Source organism: Meriones unguiculatus, chromosome 3 (assembly GCF_030254825.1).
Source record: "Meriones unguiculatus strain TT.TT164.6M chromosome 3, Bangor_MerUng_6.1, whole genome shotgun sequence".
Classification (NCBI taxonomy): Eukaryota; Metazoa; Chordata; class Mammalia; order Rodentia; family Muridae; genus Meriones; species Meriones unguiculatus.
In genome coordinates, this window is record NC_083351.1 from 71,108,527 (window position 1) to 71,136,103 (window position 27,577).

Genomic DNA, 27,577 nt, shown 5'->3' on the forward strand with positions numbered 1-27,577 from the left:
CTTCCTGGAGAATGCTCACCATCTCAGCATGCTAGAGTCCCATTCACTCCTGGCAAGTGGTTTTAGCTGAGAAAGTCTGCTTTACATTTATGATGGCCTAGCAGAGGTATGGCTCTGGAAAGCCACTGAAAACAAGGGAGCTGATCTTTAAAACTAGTGGTGAACTCAAATGGCACTGTATCATAAAACATTTCAAAATAATACATAATAAACTGGAAAAACAAAAACAACAATCACCCAAGGGTCACCATCAAGTTTTCTGTTTTATTTAAGATTTTAGTTTTAATTCTGAAGAAAGAGGTACATTTCCTTGTTTTTAGTTTTAGCATCAGGTTATAACCAGGTTTGTTTTCTTTTCTCCTGTCTTTTCAATACTGCACAAACGTCCAGAAACTACAGGGTTAAGTAAAAGCTGCAGGCAAGGAGGTCAGAGATTTGCTCCTGTTGGTGATCAGATGGCCCCAGAGCAGTGCTGGCTGAGTGCCCTGTCAGATGGACTTAAGGTCAGAGAGAAAAAAAAAAAGTTTCTGATAGTGGAGAAAGACTGAAGAAATCACTTTAATTCAGCTCTTATAGTATGGATAGGTATTAAATCTGTGAATACTCTTTTCTTTAAAGCATCTGAATTTAAATCTAAAGCCAAATTTTTTTCTCCTTAAAAAATTACTTTTCCCTCCTTATAAGCTCTTTAGCAATGGGCCAGTTACTACTACAGATCAATTTATCTTGCCATCAACTTCCAATAAACCCCTTTGCTTAACAACACAATTGAGTCCTCCCCATCAATTCAATAAAGAATTTAAAATTAAAAGCATTTTCCTGTAATAGTGAAAAGCTGAATACAAGATGGATGCCAGGACCACTGCTTTCCCCCATGGATTTAGCAATCTCATTTAATCAGCCTGGTTTTCAATTCTGCAGTTGATAATGCATTTACTTGACCTTTCCTATAAATTAATCGTCATTTTCTGCTAAGCAGATTATGTCATTATTATGAGCGACAGACAAACAGTAATTTTCTAAGTATTGAGACTGCCTTTTGATTTTCTTTTCCTCTGCTTAAAAAGGCATTTGCCCCCCCAGAAACATTCAACAGTGTCACTCACTCAAATGCTCGATCAACCGAAACTTTTTACAACTAAAGAAAAGATGGTAAAGACTCTGTGACCGCATCGCTTCTGGGGGTGGGGAGAAAAAACCAATCAGGAACTGGATTCTTCAGAACATAAGAGATGAGAAGGAAGCTGTGAGTGGGCTGAAAGGGAGAAAACAGGGTGGGACAAATCCTGCCCTTTTGAATTCTCTCTTTGCTTAGTGGCGGTCCAGTGTTGAACTCTGTAGCAGATCTGTGGGGGTTTTGCTGGGGGGTCTGAATGCTGTCTGGAAGCCTGGGGGTGGGGAGTGGAAGGTGGAAGGATTTGAAGGAGGTGGGTAGGGGTTCCAACTGGCTCTGTGCAGAGGGATCTGTGTGCTGAAGGGGGCGCTGTGGTGGGTCTGTGACGGGGCAGCGCTGGGGCCGTCCATCTCTGTGAGGGCCTGAAGGGATTTTAGCCAGTGTGGAGGATTGTCGTCTTGAGTAGAGTCTAAACTGTTTCCTGAAGATGCTGGAATACCTACAGAGGAAACAGGAAACAAAAAGGAAATGGTGAGTGTGTAAAGAAAGAGCACCAAGTAACTTGGGTAAACTTTAAAGAATGATTTGTTTACCCAAGAAATAAAAAAAAGTACAATTTTAAATTTCCAAATGAAACCTTATAAATCTTATGTTCCCTTAGCCGCCTTCCCCTTTCTCCAGCAATAACCGAGATTTACTGTTACACAAACTCCTCCTTAAACTTAGTCCCTCACTTTGAGGCGGAACAGCAAATAACAAAACCCAAAATCCCCCAAACAAACAAACTCCACCCCCAATGAGCCCCAGGACCCCAACAGGAAATGATGTATTTTCCCCATTGCGCCCACCCTTCTCTAGCAGGGATCTGTACAGATAGCCTTATATAGAGAGCTTTATAAAGAGTGGAGTATGTTTCTTTTTGAGATGTCTCAGTTAGATCCTTTTGTAACTTTGAGGCCTACAAAATACACGCATGCTGCCAGACAGTAACACCTACTTAGACCAAAAGGAGCAACTGAGGCACAAATGCCTCAGAACACAACTAGGCCGACAGGTTCACCATGACCTTAAAAGAATGGATCAGGCTTTGTGAGGAGGAACTTATGTCAAAGAGGCTCCTGTTCTGACTTATTCTGTGCTAAAAAACACACTGATGGCTGTGGGCGGAGCTGAAGGGAGAAAGTTACCTGTGATGATGGCTGGGTCTGTCCAGCTGCCAGGGCTGTCCCAACTCACGCTGTCGGTGGTGGCAGTGTTGGACGTTGGTGCACTGTGGTTGGCGTTGGAGGGGGAAGAAGAATTGGGCAGTCCACCAAAGTTGATGTTAATGTTGGGTAGAAGTGCCCTTAGCCCGTCCTGCCATTCCTTCATATTTAAACTCTCTACAGAACTGTTGTTGTCTGGGAGATTTACCAACAAAAAAATGAAAGATAAAAAAAAAAATAAAAAGCTGACGTTAGAAACATATGTTGTTCTTTAGTGGTTAAGCGGGAGAGGAATTATTCTTTCTTTACTGAGCGTTTATGGGTCCTAGTGAGACAAACTGGATTAGGACTGTGCTTGTGAGCTCAGGGATGACAAGTGAGGGAGAGGGAAGCTCTCTCAGGCTGATGGGAGGGGTCTTCTGGTCTCTTTCTAGCCTCTGGACTTTTACATGTGTACAAATCAATAATCCAGATGCAAGACTAAATGCCCTAAAGACAAACCAGCATCAGCTACAGGATAAAGTTTCAGCCAGAGAGGCATTTAGCCAGCTCAGCTGATGTACACCATTAAAAAGAAGCCAATATTAAAAGAAAGTGAAGTTCTCCTATTATAAAATTGGTAATGCATTTCCGGGGAGAATTTGGAAGAACATTCTCCTCCAAGGACAGCAAGCATGGTCTGGGCTCCTCTTGGTGGAGCTGGCCCCCGCTTCTGCCTGCTCCACTCCTCTCCAGCTCCGCGAGTCACAGAGTGTGAGCCACAGGGTCCTAACAGTCGTCAGACTCTATTTACGGGTATTGTCAAACAGACGACACTACCAATAAGGAAAAAAAAAAGGATCTGTATCAACTGTGGCTTAAACTGGTGACTTACTACTGTTCAGAATCCATATATATTTGGGGCTGGGGAAGGTAAAGTAACAACTTCTTAGAATAATTATTTTATTGAAAATAAGAATGAATCATATAACTACAGTTTTTGAAAAGCAAAAATATTTCTTTCTACAGCACTGATCAGCAATCAGCATGGAGGGTGATAACAACAGTGACAATGATCGATCAGGCAGGCCATGCTCTTTGGTAAATTCAGAATTTTCTTTTCAAATTTTGCTTTGCCCCATTACTGACCTATACCAGATTCTACTAGGTTTCAGCAAATGAAGCATTTCATGGTACTAACCTTCTTTATAAAAAGATACAACTAAAGTCAAGGAAGATAACCTCTGAATCTGACAGAAAGGAAGAAAAAGCACTGTAGACTAGGTTAAAGAAACGGGGGTAGGGAGAATTCTTCCAACTTAATTTTACCGCACAACTGGTATTTATTAAGCCTTCCCCTTCTCGCACATGCACACCATTTTCATTTGCACTGTGGTGTACAATTGACAAGGCACCTGGACAGTTAATGATGTCACTTGACCCTCACAACAACCCTGTGAGGTAGGCAAGGAGGAATCTGCACTTAACACAGGGTCAATGTCTTACTATTACTTCTAGCATGCCTAAATCCTAGCCAGCATTCCATGGGTGAGTGGGGCAGGAGGACCATGGCAACATGGCAAGACTGCCCCAAAAGAGAAAATAGTTGCCCACGTTTACAGAACTCATTTTTGGTAACCTGAATCTAGTCACTGAGGGATATATAGTTAAAAAAAATTAATATCAAGCTCTCTCTTGGTCTACTTGTATAGACTATTAGTGGATTTTTTTTTTAATGAGTCAAATATTTAAGGGGAAAACCCAAGTTCCTATGAAGCCCACAATTTAAAAAGACACAAAAAAGAAAGAAGGAAGTATCACTGCCCTGTCTATCAGGGATGATGGACAGGACAGAAATAACACACCCCAAGGAACAGACAGGAGAATCCCCCCACATATACACTCACTGTACCTTCTATTATTGGAGGACAAATTTAGGATCTCTTGTGAGCTAAGTAAGCACTCTATCACTGAGCTATACCCCAAACTCCAAGAAACCACCTCCCTTTAGAGACAGGGTCTCGTGTATCTCAGGCTGACCTTGAAATCCCTGATCCCCTTGCCTCCACCCCTGGAGTACTGCAATTACAAGTGCATAACAGGTTAAATGATGCTGGGACTCAAACCCAGGTCCTTCCTGAATGCCAGGCAAGCATTCTATCAGCTAAACCTACCAATCCCTAAGGTAAGAAGTTCTAATTGAGAATATAATTGTCAGTGCCTCCCTCTAGGTCCATAACTTTCACTAGGCATCCACAATATCCTCTGATAAAAGCTGATATCATACATGTATTAAATTACAGGAAGGTTTGTTGGGTAAGGCGTAGTCTAGTTTCTAAAGCAGTAGAACTGGAAGGAGAATAAACTAAGAACGGTGTTCTATGGAGCAAAGCTGAATTCTTAAAGGGTTTGAAACCTTTATGGAAGGGAAACAAAACTCCCTTGGAAAGAAAGAAATGCTGTATTGCTAACCATATGGGAAGGACTAGAGAGTGGCAAATTCTCCTGGTCTGGGTGGTCAAGGACACTGAGATGCTCAAGCCAATAACTGGCTTCTCTCTCTCCTACCTACTCATAATATGTTCTTAACCATTACTTTACATTTTCCAAGAAACAGAAGAACACTTACCTCCACTTACAGATTAACACATTCAGGTAACACATTCAGGAAATTTATTATGAAGTGGTATCACCATACAGTCAAAAGGCAGCAAAGCAGAGCTCTAGGAGAACCCTATACCTTACATATTGGCTTTGCTGAGAACCAAGAACTATTTAAAAAACAAACAAACAAACAAACAAACAAACAAAGCCCACGTTTTCTTTCTTTTTAATCAAGGGCTATTTGTTCCTCTGACTGCAAAATAATACAATTCAGCAATAGTGTTAGTGGTAGCCAAAGAGAGTCATCTGTGGTACATGACACACAATCAGGAAACTACAATCTTCCCATTGTTTGATTGTAAGGTAGCTTACTTAATAATTTTTAACAATCTTTACTGAAAAACAATAAACAACACATACTCCCATACACATACTCAAAACAATGCAGGAACCTCAACATTCTGAGAGCCTTAGAGTACAGTGTGGAGACGTATGAGGAAGAGCATCACACACCACAGGGCCCACAGCCTTAGCTTTTAAAATGAAAACATATTCTGAAGAGCTTAGAAGAAAGTCTGCTTCCCCACCTTCTCTACTGTTGAGCTGAGTGTTAGTGTAAAGAAAGAGCACCAGTAAATCCTAACCTCATCCAAACAGCTGTGTCTACCCTACCCTCACAGCTTGACCCACATTTGTTTTGACTGTAGAATCTAGTAAGCCCATTCCTGGAAACATGGCACTAAGGGGTAGTGTTAGGCAAATGTTCTGTGGCTGAGCTGCACCCAGGCACGGCAGCCAGTTTTAGCAATGCCCTGTACTTTGGACACTGCACTACAATCCTTGTTGTTGATCGCTGTCCTATACATTGCAGGATGCTTACCAGCACCATACCCTCAGATGTGAATATCCAATGTATCTACAGTAGACATTCTTTCTAAGTGTCACGGGAGGGAGGTGGGAGCAAATTCACTCCCCCTCCAAACAGCCTCAGCACTTGGACCACTGACTCAATCTGATTTAACTTAATTATCTTTTAAGGATTAACACTAGGAATTCACTGCAAGAGTCAGCAGGTCTACCGAAGAAAACCCTGGGCTACAGAAGGCAGCACTAAGGCTATCTGTCAATATAACCTAACATGTATTGCACTTAGTCTCTACTGTCCTGTCCCTGCGAGGATAGAATTAGGAGGAAAAGTCATCACACGCACATTCATTTCTTGATAAATAACTACACAACAAATGTTTCTCTACTGGTCACATTTTAACGAGCCAAGGCGGAAGATTTCTTACTTGCCAGTAACTGGCCCTATGCACAGGTCTCTTCTTAGGATCTTAACCATAATAGCCACTGTGCTCAACCTGCTTAGCCTGACTGCCACAAATGCTCCACAAGCAGAACTTGGAAAAATCCAAGCAAGGTACAATGGAAAACCAAGTCACTAAATATATTTTATGGTAAAAGGATACTCATTTAAAAGTATTTAGTATTGACAGGACTGACTGTGAACACGTAGGCCTTATCAACTAAGGTACTTTGATACAATTAAATTCATAGGCACACCAAGTCCTCTGGCTTTTACGCTTTGGTGGAACAGCTGGCTCACAAATTTGGCCCTAATTCTTGGGTTTCAACTACAGACTGCAGTAGTGAGAGCAGACGCCTCATATTTCAGGTTAAGTCACTCTGCAAGTGGCTTGCCAGCCCATGTGAGAAGTCAGTCCTACAATTTCATCCTCTGTGTTAGCCCTCAAGCTTTCTCACGGTCACGCCACAAAGCTCCCAAAGGCGAACAGTTTTCTTTTTCTCTGCCCATACATCTTGTATTTTCAGCGGAGCACAGGATACTGCCTCCATCAGTCTCTGAAATGCTGCTCTCAACATGCCATTTCACACTAGTTTGGAATAGAAAGCTGTCCTCATCAGTGTTTACTGCATGAAAGCCTAATTCCCTAACTTCAACAGCCTTATCATGTGACTCTAAATGACTATGCCAAACCAAACTTAAAACGATAGAAAACTTGTCATAAGTTTTATATATGGGCAAGAGATTCCTCAGGACAGCAGCAAAATCACTCAATTATCAATTAAATATATCCCTTGGACTGTCAAACAATTCTTCTAGATATAAATACAATCAGCTTATGGAAAATATTTCATTTAAATGATAGACTTATACTCAATTTCTAGGACTATGTTTATTGTAAATCAAGACAGACCAGTATGACAGAGCTGAGCTGTCTGGGCACAGACAAATTCTTAAGGGTTTCACCAGAAAAGTAGATTTTAGACTTAAAAAAAGGTAAATATGAAAATGACTAGAGTTTTAAGGGGAAATATCACATGCCTTAATAGATATTTAAAAGTCAAGCTGTATTTATGCCAGTGTATGGCAGTTACAGTGGCATAAATGGGGAACCTGGGTCAGTTGGATATGCTTTGTGCTTTTTTGACTATTTCCTGTCAATTTAATTCACTAGAATTCTTCCTGGAATTCTTTAATTAATTTTCCCATAGTCTCCCAAAAACTGTCTTTTTTTCTTTCACTAGATCATTCCAGACGACACACACTGTGTGCGCAACACTCATCTTGGTGTCTTAAAATATCCTTCCTTATTTTAAGATAGCTGTAGACTTGAAGACCCTATACAACATTCGCTCATTTTATGAGTATTATGCAATGAACAACTGGCTCTTTCCAAAAACTAGAAAGTCTTTCTGAAGCCAGGTAGAAGTCTGGGGGTCCAAAAAGCTTCCCTCAATATAAACAAGAAAGAAAGAAATCACTAAGATGTTTTTAGTACTGTGAGATGCCAAAATACATACACTTTAAAATATATATTTAAACAAAATCTAATGCATCCGTATTGTTTACGAGAAAATACTAACTTTTTTTTTTTTTTTTTTTAAACAGCCCTGGCTGGCCTGGAATTCACTATGTAGATCAAACTAGCCTCATAGAGAGCTGTCTACCTCTGCCTCCTGAAAGCTGGGACTAAAAGTATCTGCCACCGTGTACAGCCAGAAATGCTTCTTAAAAAGCAAATATTCTGGTACTATGTTTATAGCAACCAAGATTTGTAAAACAAAACAAACATTTTCTCGGGGGGCTGGAGAGATAGCTCAGTGGTTGAGAGCAATAGAGGACTCCAGTTCAACTCCCAACCCCCCCCACCCCATGGCAGCTCAAATCTGTCTGGAACTTCAAAGATCTGATATTCTACACAGACATGCATGCAGGCAAAATACCAAGATTAAAATAAATAAATTTTAAAAACCCATTTTCTCAATTTTCTACTCCAAAGACCTCACTCTGCTCTATGTCATTACTTCAGGGCTAACAGTCCCTCTACGTTAAGTAGCAGTTTCATTTTACAAATGAGGAAGCTGAGTAGCCGCTGTTCCTTTAAAGAAGTCACCCAACGTGATATAAAGATGTTAACAACAGTAACCAAGATCAGTTCAACTTTAAAGCATCTGTTTCTGTAAAAGTCACTGCCAACCAGTGGTGGTCCAGGCAGGACTGTAAGCTACATACAGTACAAGAAGACATGTTACCTACCCAGATCGTGTGACATACATACCAGGCAGGTTCTATGAGGCACAAAGAAGGAAGTGAGTCATCCTGCCATTCTACAGAGGAGATTATGGTGCCAGGGAAGCACCAGGGGAAGAAGGAAAGAGCTTCCTGTGCAGAACAGAGGCAGGGAGGTGGTCACAAAAGCACATAAGCAGGTATGCTTTACATATTGTGCATTCTTCTGCTTTATATATGAGGAAAACATTGATGTCATAGTGCACACCTGTTATCTCAGCAGCTAAAGGGTTACCACACATCACAGGAGGCAGAAGCAAAAGGATCACCACAAATTTGAGGGCAGCCTGGTCTACAAAAGTAAGTTTCAGGCCAGCCAAGGGTACCCAGCACTACCCATCTGGAAAACAAGAGAAAGCAAACTATAAGTTTAATACAAAAGATATACAGTAGAAGTAATCACAGAAGGAACAGAAGGAATCTGAATCAGAGGACATAAAACTCAATGAAGGAGGAAGGGAAGAGACAGAGGAAGAGAGAGGGAGAGACTCGGAGGACAGGGAAAGGGAGAGAAAGAGGGAGAGACAGACAGACCTGTCTAGGAAAACTACGGAGGCTGATGAAAAAGGAAGCTCACAGACACGCACTTCAACGTGCATGAAACTGAGCATCAACTCTGAGCACGTTAGGGTTAGGGCTGGATTAGGGCTAACCTTGTAGTGAACACAGAGACCACATGATAAACACCGAAGAAGACATGAGGCCACCAGAGCACTCAACAGAACATGGTTTCCCCAAAACACATTTAAAAATTGAAGACATGCAAGCTATCAACCACTGTAGCATCTTGTGAGGTCTAAATCTGCTCTAAGAAAACAAACCTGACAAAATGAGGCCCCCCTACATGTCTTTTCCAAGACAGTAAGAAAGGACAGGAATCCTATTCTACCAACAAGGGAACTAGTTACCTGCTGTAAAGATTCGGACTCTTTGGGATTTATGATGTTAGTAAGGACTAACTAGACTCCAGTTCCTAGATGGCAATCCTCCTGGCTACTTGTTACTACCACAGTGCACTGTAATCATTCACTCACGCTTATTCTTTCCTAATGGTCTCTGAGTTCTTTCTTGGTTTGTAAATAGTATCTGACCTTCACGAGGCAACAGGACAAATGGCACTGAACAATGTGCTTCCAGGTTAGTTAATAACGTTCCATGCCTTTGATCCCAGCACTGGGAGGCAGAAGCAGGTGGATCTCTGGGCTTGAGGCCAACTTAGTCTACAGCGTGAGTTCTAGGACAGCCAAGGCTACACAGGAAAACCCTGTCTCAAAAAACAAAAAAATAAGTAAATAAAAAAGAAAGAAAAAAATTTTCTAAAACAAGTAAAAAAAAAAAAAATGGGTGAAGGTGGTTCCCAGGTGGGGGCAATGATACACAGGTGACAGAATTCTAGCTATGCACCAATAAATATTAATAATACTAATAAGGAAATAAAAATGAGATGGCATATAAAGAAGTCAGTTGTATGAGAAAGATCTGATGAGATTATATTTGAAAAGATTAGCAAAGATGGAATAGACATATTATATTATTTGTAATGTAGGATTACAAATTTTAATATCTAATTTTAATCTTGTGGATTAAAATTAGAATCCATAACAATCCATTGCATGCTAATGACAAGAAACGGCTATGTGTGAAATACCAAAAAAAAAAAAAAAAAAAAGGAAAAGCTCCTGTTCAGTCTTAGGTTATTAATATTAAGCCACGGAAAAAGGCAGAGATCATATTTCAATGTTCATTTCACTCCCATCCATCTTATTTGAAAGAAGCAGGCTCTCCTAGCCAAAAGGGCAGATTAAGTACATAAAGACAGGAGATGCAGAAGCAGTTAAAAGGCATCTGCTACAGTGAGTCAAGCTCAGTTCTCTAGACACAAAGTAAAGTGCATCCTGGGTATCAGTCCTCACAGATAAGACCCTACTGCCGTTGTTGAGAGACAAGCCACACACGGGCAAGAGGCAGACTGCAGAAATGACATGCCTGAATTCTTCAATGACTGAAACCAACAACTGCTCTGCTCCGTGTACTTTTCAAAACATTTCTCTATTAAGCAACATTTTGTCAAGAACTGTAGTTCCCTTTCGACTGAAATATTCAAGAAGTTACACTTATTTTGAAATGAACAGGTAGTCATGGAGGTATCTTTTACTGAAGGCTACTCTCAGGGGAAATACCCTCTTCCCCGAACTTGTGACTTATTTCCTCTTATTCTGCCCAAATCTCAAGCTTTGCAGTTAATGCTTCTTTTATCCCACTGAAACAACAACCCCCAGAGTGGTACAGTTACCAATGGGAGCCAAAGACTTTCTATAAAGAAGGATCACATCAAAATTATTTCTCTGAATAGGCTCTTTGGTTGTTGGAGTATAATGTTTCTTGAATTCAGGAACCCATGCTGTTTTTAATGATTCCTTCTTGGGGTAAAGATGATTGAGACCAGCATGAGCTTAGACAAATTTATGTAAGACTTTAGATACTGTGTCAGTCTGTCATACTTCTTCATTTGTTTAACTCTGTTTTTCTGTATACTTAACATGGAAACAAAAGTCCAACTGCACAGATGACAGAATCAAAGAGTGAAAAATACCTCTTCTTAATGTTCTTTACAAAAATTCAAATAGTCGCTAACAATATTTATCTGTCACCTTATAATTATGTATTCCTTTTTTAAGGCAAACTTGTAAGATGAGGACTTATAAACAGAATACACTCAAGTAGATCAAATCATGTCACATAAAATATATCAAGAATACAATTCCTATTTTAAAAAAATGCATCAGGAGAGTACAGGAGGTGGGAAAAAACCCTAACTACCCAGTAATGTGCATGGGAAAAGGCATAATGATTTCACTCAGCAGACTTGTAATAACATCTGGTAAAAAAGAAAAAAAAAATCTTAAAACTCCGTGTAAACAGATGTGCATGTCTAAATCAGAAATAGCACAACCCTAGCTGAGCCACAAGTGGTAACTAGTTTGAGCCTTAGTTCCCTCTTTTTTTATTTTAGATGCTTTTATAAAAGGACTGTATGGGCATAAATGTAAGGGCAAGTACTGGCAATAATGGCTTTCATTAAAACAGATGCCAATCACTGCCCTCAGATTTAAGACAGCCCTAAGAAAGGCACTGTCAAGTTGACATGTAGTATAGAGAGCTACAGGGAGAACTGGGGATCAAGTTACATGTGAATGGATCTTATCTATATCCACAATGGAGGATACAAGCAGTAACAGCCTTCATGGATTTATTAAGGTGCAAATAGAAAAAGATGAAAAGATTTTGGTGTAACTATGAAAAAAATGTCAATTACAAGTTTTCCTAAAGAACTCTTGATTAGTAAAACAAAGTTCTTTGACAACTCAATGGTATACTTAAAATATTCTGAAAATTCAAGTATTTTTTGAAGCTTTTGGAATTGTGTCCAACTCAGTAAAGACCATTGTAAATGTGCATAATTTTTTTTCTGTGAACATCAAATAAGCACTAACTTGGTAGAAACATGGTTAAAAAAAGATATGTGGTGGTACTGGAAAAGAAAGGAAAGGGATAACATGCAGTTGGAGTTTTAGGGGAGGAGATCTTAACAATGCAGGGAAAAGGTAGGGTTACAGTTCAAGTTTATTCTGACTAGGTGATTCCAAAGCCAAGCTCACACACAAAGTAGGTCCAAGCTTGGCAGGCTCCTGAAGCAACACCACTCCCAAACATGCAGAGAATGTCAACTCTCTCCAACATGTTTCCACACTCACGTGATAGCCACACTGTTCTTTCTGCTTCCTACTCACATCCCTGCTGAATGAGTGGAGAATGACTATTCCCAATAAAGTCAGCAACAGCTTTTGGTTGTTTAGTGTTGATAAGACATTTTTTATTGGGGTACAAGTTTCTCTTCAGTTTTGCATTCAAGACTAGATATTTTTGTTGACTTTGCAGCAATTCCCAATGGTTTTATGTCTATTAAACTTTCTAAGATTTCTGATGTTCCTAATTTTTAATATTAAAGAGATTTTCCAATGATCTCGAAGTTAGGTCACTAAAGCTATGTCTTTATTGCATGTTGATTATACAGTTCACTTTTATTACAACAGTGAAGCTTAGTCAGCTTTACCTGATTCTAAAAGACACTTCCTACAAACATAAGCATAGAGTTATCTTAAGGGCTTATAAATTCACAAAAAATTACAAATGAAATAACTAAAATTATTCATTTTTCCAAAACATTATTAAAACTGGCAAATTCAACACTTGTCATGAGCTGCATGCTTAAGTATTTCTAGGCATTAGAATGGTTTACTTTATTGTGATTTCATAAAAAAAACTCTCAAAACATGATCATCACTTTCTATGAAAACAGAATGGAACGAGTACAGTTACAGTGTAACAGATGACTCGCACAACTCCAGGTACAGTTTGACAGACCACTCATACACTCCAGAAGTTTCTTACTGTAGAAGTTTTGCATACCCAACAGGCATTTGTTAAGGTTTGAAACTGGCTGGTATAACAAATGTTCATTTTCTGAAAGAAACATGTGTATACTGAAATTTTACTAATTATGTGCAATGTGTGTTCTAAGGGAAAAAAGACTAACAGAAACAAATGTATATTAATAAGTGAAAGAAGACAATTTGAAAGCTATTCCAAAGACAAAAATAGAACAGGTAAAACTACAGGGAGAGTACCCAGAGCAGTGGCTTAGAGGAGAGGGATGTAGGAGTAGAATACAGAGGACAGTACAATGATGGATATATGTCATGTATACTTGTCTAATTCTGTACAATGTACAACAGCATGAGTGAGCAGGCCTGATATAAACTATGGACTCTAGATGATCATGCTGGATCAATGTAGGCTCATCAGCTGGAAGATGCTGATAATGGAGGAAGCTGTGCCTGTATGGGGACATGGAGCACATGGGAGATTTTCTGGTTCAGCTGTAATAAAGCAGCTCTAAGCACACACGTTTTGCTGTTGTTTCTTTAGGGCTATTTTGCTTTCCCTCTTATTTATTTACTAGAATAAAATTAAACCTTTTCTGCTTCCAATTTTCAAGCGATGTTTCAATTTAAAGAACAGGGATATTCTTCAACAACACAATGACCTGATATTGACTTCTATGTTGTATATGTATACCACTTATTTATAACTATTAAAGTGGTTCTCTCTCTCTAACACACACAGACACACACACGCATGCATACTTATTGCATCCTAATAAGAACACATCCTTTCCAGTTCACAAAAGCCAATCCTCTTCTGGAGGACAGCATTTCAAAAGACTCTGATGAATTTAAAGACTTTTATGCTTACCACCAGTCCACTAAAAAGACTTTTATTTTAAAATCACTTAAAAAATATGTATTTATGTAAGTGTTCATCCTTAGTTATGATTTATTATAGTTGAATTTGGAACAGATTGCCAGAGATGGTCTTGACAGAACCAATTCTCAGTCAATATTCAAGCTCACTGAAAAAGAAGGCAGGAAGGAAAGAGGGAAGGAAGATTAGATGAATACATTTTAAATATAAGTCAGAAACTGTAATTCTTATTTCAGATATTCTGGAGCTTCAACTAAATTACAACTAATGTTTTGGTGAAAAAAAATTAGAATTAATACATGATTTTTAAAGAGTACCATAAAAACTTGCCTTAACTGAATATTAAAACCTTCCAATGCCAAAAATCTGTTGGTTCAACATTTAACAATGCAAGGGTTGCTCTTCAGTCAATTCCAAAACCCAGACTATGCCTTCTGTTCAAATGTGTTGTTTCAATTCAAAGGAAAAAGGAAGAAAAGAATATGATCACTTAAAAACAAAAATCCATTTTAGAAACAAAAGGATAAGGGAGTAGAATGGTTCCTGCTAACATTATATACTGAGTGATAACCAGCAGCTCTGACAGACACCATTCTCTTTTGTAATAGAAAAAAATACAGGCTATTAGATCCAGTGGGGGAAGCATACAAAGAGCAAACACTAAAGTCTAGTTATGGGATTGAGGATGTAGCTCAGTTGATAGAGTGCTTGCTTAGCATACACAAGGCCCTGGGTTTGATTCTCAGCACTACATAAAAGCAGACACATTAGTACACACCTGTAATCCCAACACTCAAAAGATGGCCAAATTCAAGGTCATCTTGATACATAGTGAATTTAAAGCTAGCCTTTAAATCCATGAGGCTCTGTCTCAAAATAAAATATAAATAAACTGAGAAGATCTACTTGTGACTTCCCCACTAATTGTGGTAAATTACATGGAGCAAGAAATGATTCTTTGTTCAAAGAAAGAAAAAGATAAAGATGTGAGCACAAGTGAAAGAATGGCACATAAGGTGTTCAAAAATTATAATCTGAAATTGTTATAACTTAAATAGAGTATTTTGGGATTATTAAAACCCATGCTTATTTTAGTAAATATATTTGAGTAAATTTTAAACTACAGCAAGAGGCTGGGTGTGGTGGTGCATGCCCTAAATCTCAGTATTTAGGAGGCAGAGGCAGGTAGATGTCTGTGAGTTCAGGGCCAGCTTAGTGTTCAAAGCAAGTTACAAACCAGCCATGGCTTAAAAGTATAAACCTGTCTCAAGACAAAAAAATAAAAGGATAAACCTTAACATGCCAGATTTTCAGATTATCTAGCAGGACTGACTTTGGCCATGTGAAGATCACAGGTTTACTAGTGAACAATTCAGAAGGGGTAAGGAATTAAACCTGACAGATAATCTTTCCTTAATGGGCATTAAGAAGAAATCTTTTCTCTTTTTGGGGGGATAGAGGGAGCTAGATATCAAACACAGGACCTTGCACAAGTGCCATGATTATGGGTTTTAATAAAAAGTATTATTTTAATAGCAAACACATACGTGGAACAAGAGCATGCAACCCAACACTCAGCTTAAGGCAAATGCAAAATGTTCCTACTTGGTGGATGACTTCACAACCCACAGCCTGGTTACCTTTATTTATAGATGTAACAAAGAATTAAAAAAACGAAAGACCAAAAAAGAAAAAACAAAACAAAACCACAGGGCTTTATGGTGTCAAACTCCTGGCAAAAGGCTACATGTAATATGCCGAGGTATCAAACAATTGCAGTGACGTTTCAGGCTACTTTGTTCTGAGACCAACAGCAAAGTAAATATGGAATTGAGTGATTGGAATTCTATTTTGCCATATCAGCAGGCTGTTACAGTTGACTGGCGGCAGCTTTCTTGACTCCCCCCCCATGGAGATGCTGATGGTATTATCATCTTTAAATTCTTGTGCAGTTTTTCCTGTTTCAGTATACTAAAAGCAACAATGTCCTCAACTGAAAAAAGGCAGCAAAGTAGCTGTCAGTCTACAAAATGTAACACGGGGTACCACTTCTTCAAAGCTGAATGTGAGGGCACGCCTTTAGTGTTGCTGATGTCCCTTAGAGCCATTACTACACAGGTGTTGGGGGTTGTTTATTTCGGAGTATTAGAGATCCCAGCAGTCTAGTGGTAATAGATGTTGGTCTTCATGCTCTTTGGTACCGAAGAAAGTCCGTGTAAACTAAATTCCCCACCTTTTAATCTTTATTTTAGTTCTGACATTAGCAATTATATAATGAAGTTTACATGAAGAATCCTTGAAACACTACAACTGGGCCACATTTTACTTGATAGCTTACAGGACACATGATAACTGCTGGAGCATAGACATTTTGAAAGCCTTCATTTTTACTGACTCAGCTGAAAACCCTTGACTTGAGAAAACTTCTAGCACAGTTAAACTAGACGCACATTAAAGACGCACATTTAGTGAGGAAACACTTCCAGAATCTTTAAGTCCTTTCTTTCCGGTGAGTTGTATGCATAAAAGAAAATTCAGAATCTTAGTATTTTTTTCCTCTGTTGAGTTGTATACATGAAAAAAAAAATAATACAGACAGGACTAAAGGAACACTAAATTGGTGTCTGAATGTGACTACAAAAAAAAAATCCTCAAGGAAGATTGCTAAAGATTACGGTACCTATCAGAACTCATGCTTGTAATATAAATCTTCAAAATTTTTTTCAAAGATTTTTCTAAAGAGTAGCATGGGATGGACTTATGTAGTAGTAAACTTTGATGAGAAAATGTTATAAAAATCTTTATTTCAAAAAAAAAACACACAAAAAAACTGTCATCAGGGTGAGCTGGGAACATGTTCTACAACTTCACTGAATTTAAACAGTATCAAAAACAAAACAAAACAAAACCGTAAGAAAAGACAAAATATTTTTAAGAGATAGCATTAATCCAAAATATACGAATGAAGTAAAACACAGCAGGGACAAATACATAAGAAGCCACAGAAAGACAGCATGAGAATATTTTCTCTGCCACAGTCATCAGGTAAAGGATTTATACACTACCTGCACATGCAGACAGGTATGACACTCACAAGCCTCATGCACACACAGAAAACAAGCAGTATACTTTTCACCTTGGCTAAGTAAAGCCTTTCTTGCATGGTGCTAAGTAAGCATCGTCAAGACATAGTTAAGACTGCTATTACAATTTCAAAACCATGCAGGCAGCCGTTCCTAAAAAAAAGCAAAGATCTCTAGGCTTTGGCTCCTTGTTCTTCTGGGGTTTTGTTGAGGAAAGGGGTTGGCAGTGGGAATGAAAACAAAGCTTAAGTTGAAAGAGTACTATTGTGAAAAGATATGAGTGTATTAAAGTTTTATGTTTATTTACCTTTTTGGCTTACTGAGTAAAATATGGAATCTAGATGTAGCCATTATCACATTGCCCTAACAATAAAGGGGCCAAATTCTCATTAACAATGAGATAATTTAAAGAGTAGTACCAGGCCAATGCCCTGTACATGTTTAGTTAATTCTACTGTACATGAATTTCACATCTATGAAAAAGAAAGTCATGGGTATGTAAAAGCCTTATAAAGTATACAGTGGGAGGGAGTTTTGGGGGCAATGCTTTTCAGTTTAACAGCGTAACAGCGGGTCTGAGTACTAAAAAGGAGCAGGCGTGGTAATATTGTTCTAAGGTCAGTCCAGAGCTGCTGGGGATCTTTAGAATAATCCAAATTGTGTGAAATGGCCTATATGAATGAAATCAATAGTTGTCTAGAAAGAGTGGTCAAAAGGAAGCTAAAAAGAATGAATCAGCACTTGAAGTCAACATTTCCTACTATTTTAGAGAAACTCTGGGTACTTGAGTCAAGCCTTCAAGTGGCTTAAATTGCCTAGGCTCACCTCACCCTAGGTATCTAACAGGTAAAAGGTACTTTTTTTTTTTTTTTAATGACTAGGAATTAAAACTGGTGTGACAGTTTTGCCAACTTGAAGAAATCTAAAATCACCCAGGAAAGAGTCTCTATGAAGGTAGGTCCAGACCAATTTGGCCTATGCTTACATCGATGGGAGATTATTTGGATCACATTAACTGATGGGGAAGATCTAGTATAAAAGCAGGTAGCACCATTTCCCGAGTTGTGTACTGAGTGTGTAAATCAGAGAAAGCTGGTGGGGCATAACTTGCACAAATAACTCCTTCCTCTCCACTTCCAGACTTCGATAAAACATCATAGCTGTCGCAAGTCCCTGAACTGGAACGCCCCTATGATGAGCTTTAGCTTGGGACTGTGAGCAAACAGCGCTCCTTTTCCTAAGTTGCCTTTGTCAAAGAATTTTATTGGAGCAACAGAAATCAAAGTAAGGCAGATAGTAACATTAATTCTCCCAGAAGCTGATCACAGACTAGTAAAGAGGTCTAAGAACAGAGTTTTCGCAATCAGCATGGTTTCACAAATGTAGTTTTGTTGAACAATGTGTCAGAACTGACATCTCATCCTACATATGTGGCAGCAAATCCAGTTGACTTAAAATACTCATTTCAGAAAACTAGGGCTGCTTACAAACTAGGATATTTGCTACTAATTAAATGAACGCACACACACACACACACACACACACACACACACACTTCATTCCTGCTGTACTACACTTCAGTAACTTTTTTGAAATTTTGGAAAGATTACCAACCTAAGTATACAAATTGTAAGGACCAAAAATATTAGCCCCCATATTTGGAGATTTGTTCATACAGTATCTTGTCTTTTAAGGTGAAACTGTTAAGTTCTCCCCACTCCATTGCGTGCTCTTAACTTGCTATACACATAATGCAGAATGGCCTAATCCAACTGTGTTTAGTATTTGCCTTCGTGAGTGGAAAGCCTATGTGGGAAGTTTCCAGTTTCCTTCTTAAGTGGGAAACTCTGGCTCAGCAATGCGCTCTTCAACAGATTTGCCATGCTTCACATCCAGTTCATCCTAATGTTTCAGACCCCAACATTACAATTCCTTTGCATATTCGGAGGTTTCTCCAGCCCAACTCACCTTACCCTAGCCTTTTATGTTTTCCTATTATTCTTTCAGGAAGTTTGTCTTTGGATCATTTCAACTTATAAGAAACCTGACTTGAGATTCTATAGGCAACATCATGCTCTCTACAATTCAAATCGACGCTATACTCTCAACAAAGACTGAAGGAAAATAGGGTAGAGACCACAGAGGGGTTAGAAAAGCAAACTGTTCTACCAATCATATAACCTACTATCTTTTCCTGTTTCTCATCTTTTAATTAGCACTCAGGTCATCACACTGATCATAATAACCTCATTATTTGTCATGCATTCAACACTATCCCATTCTTTGCCATGAAATCTAAAGTCATTGAATCTCCTTGCACATCACTTACAACACAGGCTTGTAGGCAATGCCTTACTGGCCTCTTCTTGACTACGAGATTATGTACTCTCGACTGTCCTGGAGCTCACTATATAGGCTAGACTGGCCTTGACATCACAGAGGCCCACCTGCCTCTGCACTGGGATTAAAAGTGTGTGGCAGCACACCTGAATAGACTGAATATTTTTAATGTTGTAATCTTGCATTTATTTATGTTTTCATTTTCTTCACTTACTAGTCAATCTCTTAATTGTTTGCTTTTTCCACAGCTGAACTTTGTTAAACCAAAGATCATTTAAAAAGCACACTTAATAAAACTATGAAAAAAATTGTAAGCAGAATCCTATCTTTACACAATTCTTTAATAAATAAACCCCAAATCTCTAGAGGAACCCTCATCTCACAAATTTGTTTTCCTCCTGGGGCAGACCTGCAAACCCTGCACTCCAGAGGCTGAGACAGATAGAAGGTGGCCAGCCTGGGGTAAATATGAGCCTGTCTTTTAAAAGAATAAAGGTGGGGAGAGAGGTTAAGGACATAACTCTCAGCTGGTAAAGCATGAAACCCTGGCTCAATGTTCAGCATCACATAAAAGTGGGCATGGTGACACATGCCTGTAATCCCAGTCTCAGAACAGTGGGGATGAAGGCAGAGGATCAGAAATACAAAGTCATCCTCAGTGATACAGTGAGCTTGAGGCCAGCTGGGAGGCCCGTGAGATATTTTCTGTTAACCTATGTTGTGAGTGATGTGGAAGGTGAGTCAGTGATTAGATTTCACATAAAAGAACAGTTTAGTGTTCAATAAATGACAAATAATGACATCCCTATCTTTTTTTTTTAAATCTAGCTCCTATTTTGAACCATTTTATGCAATTTTTAACCAAACCTATTCTAATCTAAGTCATCTTTTTGCAATGGTCAACAGCGGCTTCCTGAAACAGGATTCTAATTTGTCCTGAACGGCAATAAAATGACTTACCAAATTACTCCTCTTAAAAATGCTACAATAGTGTTACAGCATATCAAAACCCTACAGCACCCATCCCACCATACTGAGACTAAGCTTTTCTTCTTCATTTTCAAGGCGTTAGCTTACTTGGATCCATACACGTCAGGCAACATCTATTTTCCAGTCTTCTGGTCAGTGGCTCAGTCCTCCTTTATTGGAACATCTTTCTCTTTTAATCTAAATGTTGAGTCCTCTTCAAAAGTAACAACATCCTGCTTTTTAGAAAATAAGTTCCTTTTCTAACTCCTGTTGTTTTTTGTTTTGTTTTTAAATCAGCACAGTGCTTGACTTACTAAACATGCATGTTCGAATGCTTGCACACACTACAGCCACTTACCCAACCTGACGAGGCTCATAGCGAATGTTCACTCAACAAAGGAAAGAGAGACAGTACTAAGAGCAGATGTACTTGGCTTACCACCAGATATCTGGCTTTGGCTATTGCACAGAATATAGATTATTATTTCAATTAAAAAGAAAAGGCTACTATGTTTTCATCTGTTAAGCCAATTAAACAGATTTAAGCAAACTTCATGATCAAAAAAATAAAGAAAAAAATCAAAATCCCTACAAACCAACACAAGATAAAGCTCCCCTTCCCCTTGTCTCCACAAAAGACACAGTAGTGCTCAGTTTATGGGCTTTCAAAAGCTCCTATATGCTTTCGTTTCTCTGGGCTTTTTGTAGCAATTTGTCTCTGGTATACCTCTCTATGAACCTGTGTCAGAACAGAAGAAGTTTGTGGCTATTTTGAAGGTTCTTGGAATACCATACAAATAAACTATATCAGTACAAGTATGCACAGACAAAAAAAATGCACTAAAATTGCTTACTTAAAAGAAACACAATTATATAATTCAATTTCCAGGGTGCTGAGACATGAGCATACACATTCATAAAATAGAATGATGAGAGTGTCTTTTCTATTGTTTGTTTAAACTTCCCTTCAAATCAATTTGCAAGTATCAGTATTGAACACTCTTTGTTGCCACTGTCAGAGCAGTTACTGGGATGAGTATTGGGATGAGTCTGGATTGCCGGGGCTGTTGTGATAAAAGCAATCAAGGGTTGACATGATAAAAATAATGTGAAATAAGTCTGCACTAGACTGGTGTCTGTATGTTTTATTCAACCTTGTATCACTCAAGATCTAGCTCAGGTCACTTTATAGAACAATAATATTTAATTAATGCTTTGCTGAAATAAAAGGGAGAATATACCAAAGTATCTACCACCTGAAGAAAACAAAGAATGGAAAGGAAATCATTATTTATCAAAACATTTTCTACTGAGATCTTTGAGAAAACAAAAGAGCACCTCACATCCCAGAACTAAAAGTCAGTCAGAACAGGACTCTATTTTCTTCAGGGACTAAAGGCATTTCATGGCAGTCATTTCTTAACCATTTGAAACCTTTTGGAGAGGGAGAATGTCACCAAACTCTTTATCATCTAGTAACTATGGATCTTCCTTAGAAAATCAACAAATAAGTGCACGTGGATATGCGAGTGGGTGCTCAGGCATGCATATGAACACACACACCATTTCAGATATACCTTCCAAGAGTTTGGGACTCCGGGTTAAAAATTCCTGTGTTAAAGAAAATAGTCACCTATAATGGCCAATAAAAGAAGTATGCTAGTGTAAGATGCACCGTACAAAAATGTACTGACACACCTGAAGTTTCTTATCATTTCTCATTGTTTCCACCATTTTAGTTAAATTTGCCCATCACATAAAATGGTATTTTTATGTACTGCAAAATTTCTTCTATCCTTTAGTGGAAATTATAACTTAAAAGATGTCTAAAAAACATTAAGCAAAATTAATATTAAGCAAAAAGGTGAGGCCTAATGGGGTCTAGAAATTAAAACAAAACACAGTTTAAAAGTAAGTTCTTAACCATTTTACATAAAAGTTGTAATGCTGAGTTCTAATCACCTAAAAAGCATTTCCCAAATTCATGGTATGTCAGAAAGTACAGGGAAAAGAAAGGATGCAGGGAAGAAATAGCCTTGAACTCTTACTGGGGATGATGGGCAAGTCTGGGAAAACTTTGGACAAATTTTCTATACAAATTATGAATGAAAAAGGACAGAGAAAGAGAAGGAAAGAAACTTTGCTCACAGCATCCGTCACAACAGAGTGAGTAAATGGGAGCCAGGCATCCTCTGTGGCCTTGTACGAAAAGGGAGCCAACTGAAAGGCTCATGTGAAAGCTGCAGAAAGCTAAGTCTAGTAAGCATCATTACAAGAAGCCAGATTTCCAGTAACACAGTCCAAAAGCCCTAACCCCACAGAACACATAGCAATCCTTGATCCATTATAGTCAAATGAAAACCATAACTAAATTAAGATATGACTAAAGGCTGAAGTTTAAATAAGTGTACACTATTGTTCTCGTATTTTCTAAGACAGTGGCTTTCTTATAATGTTGCTGTAAATTTACTTTTAAATGAGAGCTAGAGATCGATAGTTACGATGAACTCTAAAAACATAACTTAGATGGGTAGAGAATTGGTCAATTCTGTGACCTCAACCAAATTAAAAATAAATAAATAAATCTAAGAATAAATTTCCACTTTATTCCACTATACCTCAGAATGAAGCCATTTATTTTGTAATATACAGGAAGTTACCATACTTTATATTCAAAAGTAACCGAGAAATGCCAATGCTATAAAACATTAGCATCATCTTCACATAAGGTGGTTTATTATTAATATTATGTTAACTTAGATTTAACATAATATTAAGGTTTTTTTGGTATTCACAGTACCCTTTTCATATTGTTTTTAACAAATTAAGGCATACTTTTTTTTCTTTTTCTTTTTTTTTTTTTTTTAAATCTCAAGAGGTCTGGCTTTCTCTTTCTCCCCAAACGCTTTTAGGGAAATTACGGTGATATTTTTTTTTTTAAATCAGCTTTTGTCCATTTCTCAGAACTAAATTCAGTTTATTTTTTTATTATCATTTTTGAAACTTTCAAGAAGTTTTGCATTATCAAAAGCATCACTTTACATTATGCCCTTATAAAGTACTCCACTGTTCTTTCATTATCTAAGTTATCTATGACAACTTACACTTATCTCATTTTACAGGACACCTAGCTTCTCTCTTCCACTCTAAGTCTTATCTGGTCAGGTACTTTTATCACGTATCATTTATTTAACAATGCAATTTCCAAACAGATTCCACTGAACTACTGTTTGCTCAATAAAAATGTTACACTATTATGGCTACTACTTACATACAATGTTTACCCCATGTTCAAGTTTCTAATAAGTCAACTACAAGTTGAAGTTCTGTTTTTGAGGCATTTCCTGGTATACTAGGCAGTGCATTAGAAAAGAGATTATATTGCATTTAGGCCATAATAATTACCTTTTAACCATCTATGTATAATTAACAACCATTCAAAAAGAAAAGTGCAAATGTGCAAATGAGAAAGAACAAAACAGTTTTGTATACATGTAATGCATTATATATGATATAAATCTAGGCAACTAAAAACAACAGCTGACAACATCTTTCTGAGCATTAAATGACACCACCAGTTTTGTTTTATATGTATTCTTTCTTTTCAAAAATTCCAAGAATGCAATAGACATTATCTTAATGTTTCAAAAATTTTGGAGTAGATTAGAATATTACCATTTTTTTTTCACAAACCAAAAAACAAAGAACTACCATTACTTTTGTATATTTCCAATAATAGAGTCAAAACAAGAACAGGTCTAGCTAATCTCCTCTGGGATCTTAATTAATACTCTAAGTTTATTTGTATGAGTTAAAAATAGTATCACTCATGAGAAACAATGTCAAAATTATTATGCTAATAAATTATGTTAAAGGCCCAATGAAGAAATACTTTAGCAACTATGAGGTACACGCTAGTTGTCGCATGAGGAACGTTTATATTGGCTCTTGTGGGTGTATACATTAAATGAAGTCAGAGAGGAACCATGCAAAAATCCAGTTGCCCATGCAAGCACCCCGAGTCTAATCCTCTCCTTTCCTTTCAGATCTGTTGTCAGGCCACAGTAGTGTGGAGACTTGTAGGCTGCTGTCCTTGTTGTAATGAATGGGAAGAGGCTGACAGTGGCATGGTCGAAACCTTCACCTCTTCTTCCCCTGTGGAAAAGTCAGTCATGGTCTAGTTACGGGTGACTAGATTTGTTAACAGTCCCTTTAAAAATGATTTCAATATTTGGAATATTGATACATATATAAAATACATGCTTAATGGTTGGAATCTAGGTGTGAAACAACACATGAATTTTAAAATTTACTTAAGTACCTAAAAAGTAAACTCTAAACACACCCTTATTTTAAGGAAAAATCAAATATAATAGATTTAAATTAAAAATATATCACTAAAAATAAATAAAGAAAAAAAACAAACAAAACCAAAAAAAAGATAAAGACCAGGAAAGCCATTCTTTTCCAAGCCAATTGGACCCCTTAAACAGATATTCCTTAGCAGTAAGTACAGTTTGGGGAAAAATTTTTTTGAAACTTGACTTACAGGAGAGAAAACTGATTTTAAAAGAGGAAAATTATAAATCCATGTTTTAAAGACATAAGTCAAATATTAGGAAAAAATGAAATACTGGATACAATTATTATTAATTGATTAACATCTAGCATTTGAAATTTACTATGTACTTTTGAAGTAATTAGAAAATGGTAAAAAATTAACAGTACAATGATCCAATTGACTGAAAAGTAGGATGACTACTTCTAGTCAGAAAACCGTACATGAATGAGACCAGTTTTTCTAATTATAATTGATAATTATTTCACTGCAAGTAAGTTACTTTATACATGACAGAAAACTTAACAGTCACTGTGAAAAGTTACTATAGAAACAAAATTTAAAGAAAAACACCCTCTGATAAGTGAAATCTGAATTAACAAAAACATGAGAAATCCAAAGCCTAAACAATTTCAAATATTTTTGAGTAGTATCTTGAAAGAACACTGCTTATAGGCTTACACTTAACTAATGTTTGTTTTCCAAATAATTTTCAGCTTTATGTAATAAAAACATTTTAGCAAAAATTCTTTGAAAAATAAATCTGCAAAATTACATTTGGAAAGACAGCTTAACTGACAAAACTGCAGAAAAAGTCTTTCAATCCATAGAACAGGTTATTTCAATTAGCAATCCCTCAAGAACATAACAAACAGGCTGTGCCAAAGCAAGTTTAAACTCCACTTCTTGGTGAGAACATTGATAGCAATAAGGACCTAAGCAAGAGACTGATTTTCAAGTTAATAAGCATCATTCTACTGTCTTTGTATTCATTTATTGTGTATTCATTATATGCCTAAGCTGGCCAATTTGTCTCATGAAGAAATAATACTGATAAAAAAAATAAAAGGATTTACAAGTATGTGAGAGCAAACATCAAGTACTACTGGGAGAAAGCCAGTTGAAGCACATACCACTGGTCTTCAATTGTGAAGGAGAGCATCAGCGTTGTAAGGAAAAACATTTCCCTTACTGATTTTGAGATCTGGGCTGTGACCCTAGCTTACTAACTACACATGCAACTATAAATTATTTAAGTTTGCTGGAGAAAAAAGGTACATGGTTTAAATTAAAAAAACATATCAAAGTGAATTCCTTCTACCTACTTACTAACCAAAATTCCTCAGCAGGAATATTCCAAAAACCTTGTGAACTTAGCAAACCAGATGCGCAAGCTCAGACAACACTGCTAAAAGTACTTAAATACTAAAGTAATAACCAATTTAAAACACAAAGATATCTTCAGTGAGACACAGGAACGGAAGCTGAATTTCTGTCACATGTCTGGCAACTGTTCTGCCCATGATAGGTTTCAGATATATCAGTGTTTTTACAACTAACTGAAATAAACCAAAAATAAAACCGTAAATACAAATATGTAGTAAACAGATGTGTATCTGCATGACATGGTGGCTGCCACCTGATTTGCTCCTCCAGGTCAGGACCCTGTTTTGCTCTACACAGCTGAAGAGTAAGTATGTGTACCTTTCTTTCCTAGGGTGGGAGTAGCTTGAAGCATGTATATTTTAACAGGTCCCACAAACAGTGTGAAGTCTCCACTAATGAAGCATTAATAAGCAGCTCTGCTGAACAGGGCACCATAAAGACTACAGAGGAGGCAAAGTTGAGTTCCTTACAGTCATCCGATTCAAACACATCTAGACTTGAGGGAGAGAGATACTTCCTAGGTAGTCTGCTTTAAATTAGATGCATTAGAAATATACAGAGCTTTTCAGATTTTTTTTTCATTTCTAATAGTTACTGAAAATTCTAAATCATCAAGTTACAATGATGTAACTATTCTAAGGCTTATTAGTACGCTGACTTTCTGAGACATCTGTCAAATGTTAACTAATTTCAATAGGATTCTAGTGTGACTCTTAACAATTTTAAATAGTTTTTCTATACTAAAAACTTAATACTAAGTTTTTCTAGTCCTCAGTACTATAAAAATAATCTAATAACAAGTTTAGTTACAAGTCACCATTTAAATATCAAGCAAGAATCATGGCCAAAAATCAAAAATCTGGATTAACTCTCCCCACCCAACACCAAACAGTAACTCAGAATTAAAGCTGGTGACTTCATTTTTAGCATCTCTGAAAAAAAAGTTTTCAATTCTCTGTGGTTGAGTATAGGCAAAGGGAGGAAAAAAACAAAGAATAAAATTATAATTTTATTTAATGCTACATTTAAGTATCTATTTTAGCTGAGGATTCCTAAAAACCTAACATGAAAAGGCCTACACTTAAACAACTCAAAGATATCTCATTGCTAATAATCCAAAATATCTACTGTTTGAAACATCTGGAAACATTCTTGATAATGACTCAGAAACTGGAAGAACAGACATCCTGGTAAAGATAGACACTTAGTGAGTCAAGCAAGGATACCAAGTAAGTATGGCTACAAGAAAAGTCCAAAATTCAAGTACACACTGTTTTCTCTTTCGGAGTTCTTCATCTCCTTGTCTATCTGATCCCTACAATTTAAAAAGCACCTCTTGTTATAGAAAACAGTTCTGCTTACTGTAATGGCATACAGTATCTGTCTCTATGCCTTTATTCAGGAAGTTTCTGTCAACATAAAAGAACTTTCTCTTTTGCTGCTAACCGAACTTCAAGAACCACATGACAGATCAATTCCTACCTCTTCAAACACTTCTCCCCAACAGTGATTAACTACGCTGTTCTCAGATTTCAGGACCACACATACAGTTAGCCACTTTCACATAAGATTTTCATTTTAACTCCTCAAGTATACTAAGAACTACCTGAAACTAAATCTTGTATTTTATACTTTTGT

General features: G+C 37.4%; 1 protein-coding gene across 7 annotated transcripts in view; it reads right to left on the reverse strand.

Moving 5' to 3' along the window:
* Window positions 1-244: 244 nt before the first annotated feature.
* The window catches only part of Cnot4 (CCR4-NOT transcription complex subunit 4), a 107,217-nt gene continuing 79,884 nt past the window's right edge, over window positions 245-27,577 (reverse strand). For 3 of the 7 annotated variants that reach the window (XM_060380173.1, XM_060380175.1, XM_060380174.1), the window contains exons 11-12: window positions 2,302-2,514; window positions 245-1,613 (exon numbers count right to left, since the gene is read on the reverse strand). In XM_060380173.1, the coding sequence (XP_060236156.1) occupies window positions 1,312-1,613; window positions 2,302-2,514 (515 nt within the window). In that variant the 3' untranslated portion in view covers window positions 245-1,311. Of the gene's footprint in view, window positions 1,614-2,301; window positions 2,515-5,112; window positions 24,370-27,577 lie in introns of those variants that run through there. The other 4 variants (XM_060380176.1, XM_060380177.1, XM_060380179.1 and 1 more) reach the window with 2 other exon arrangements.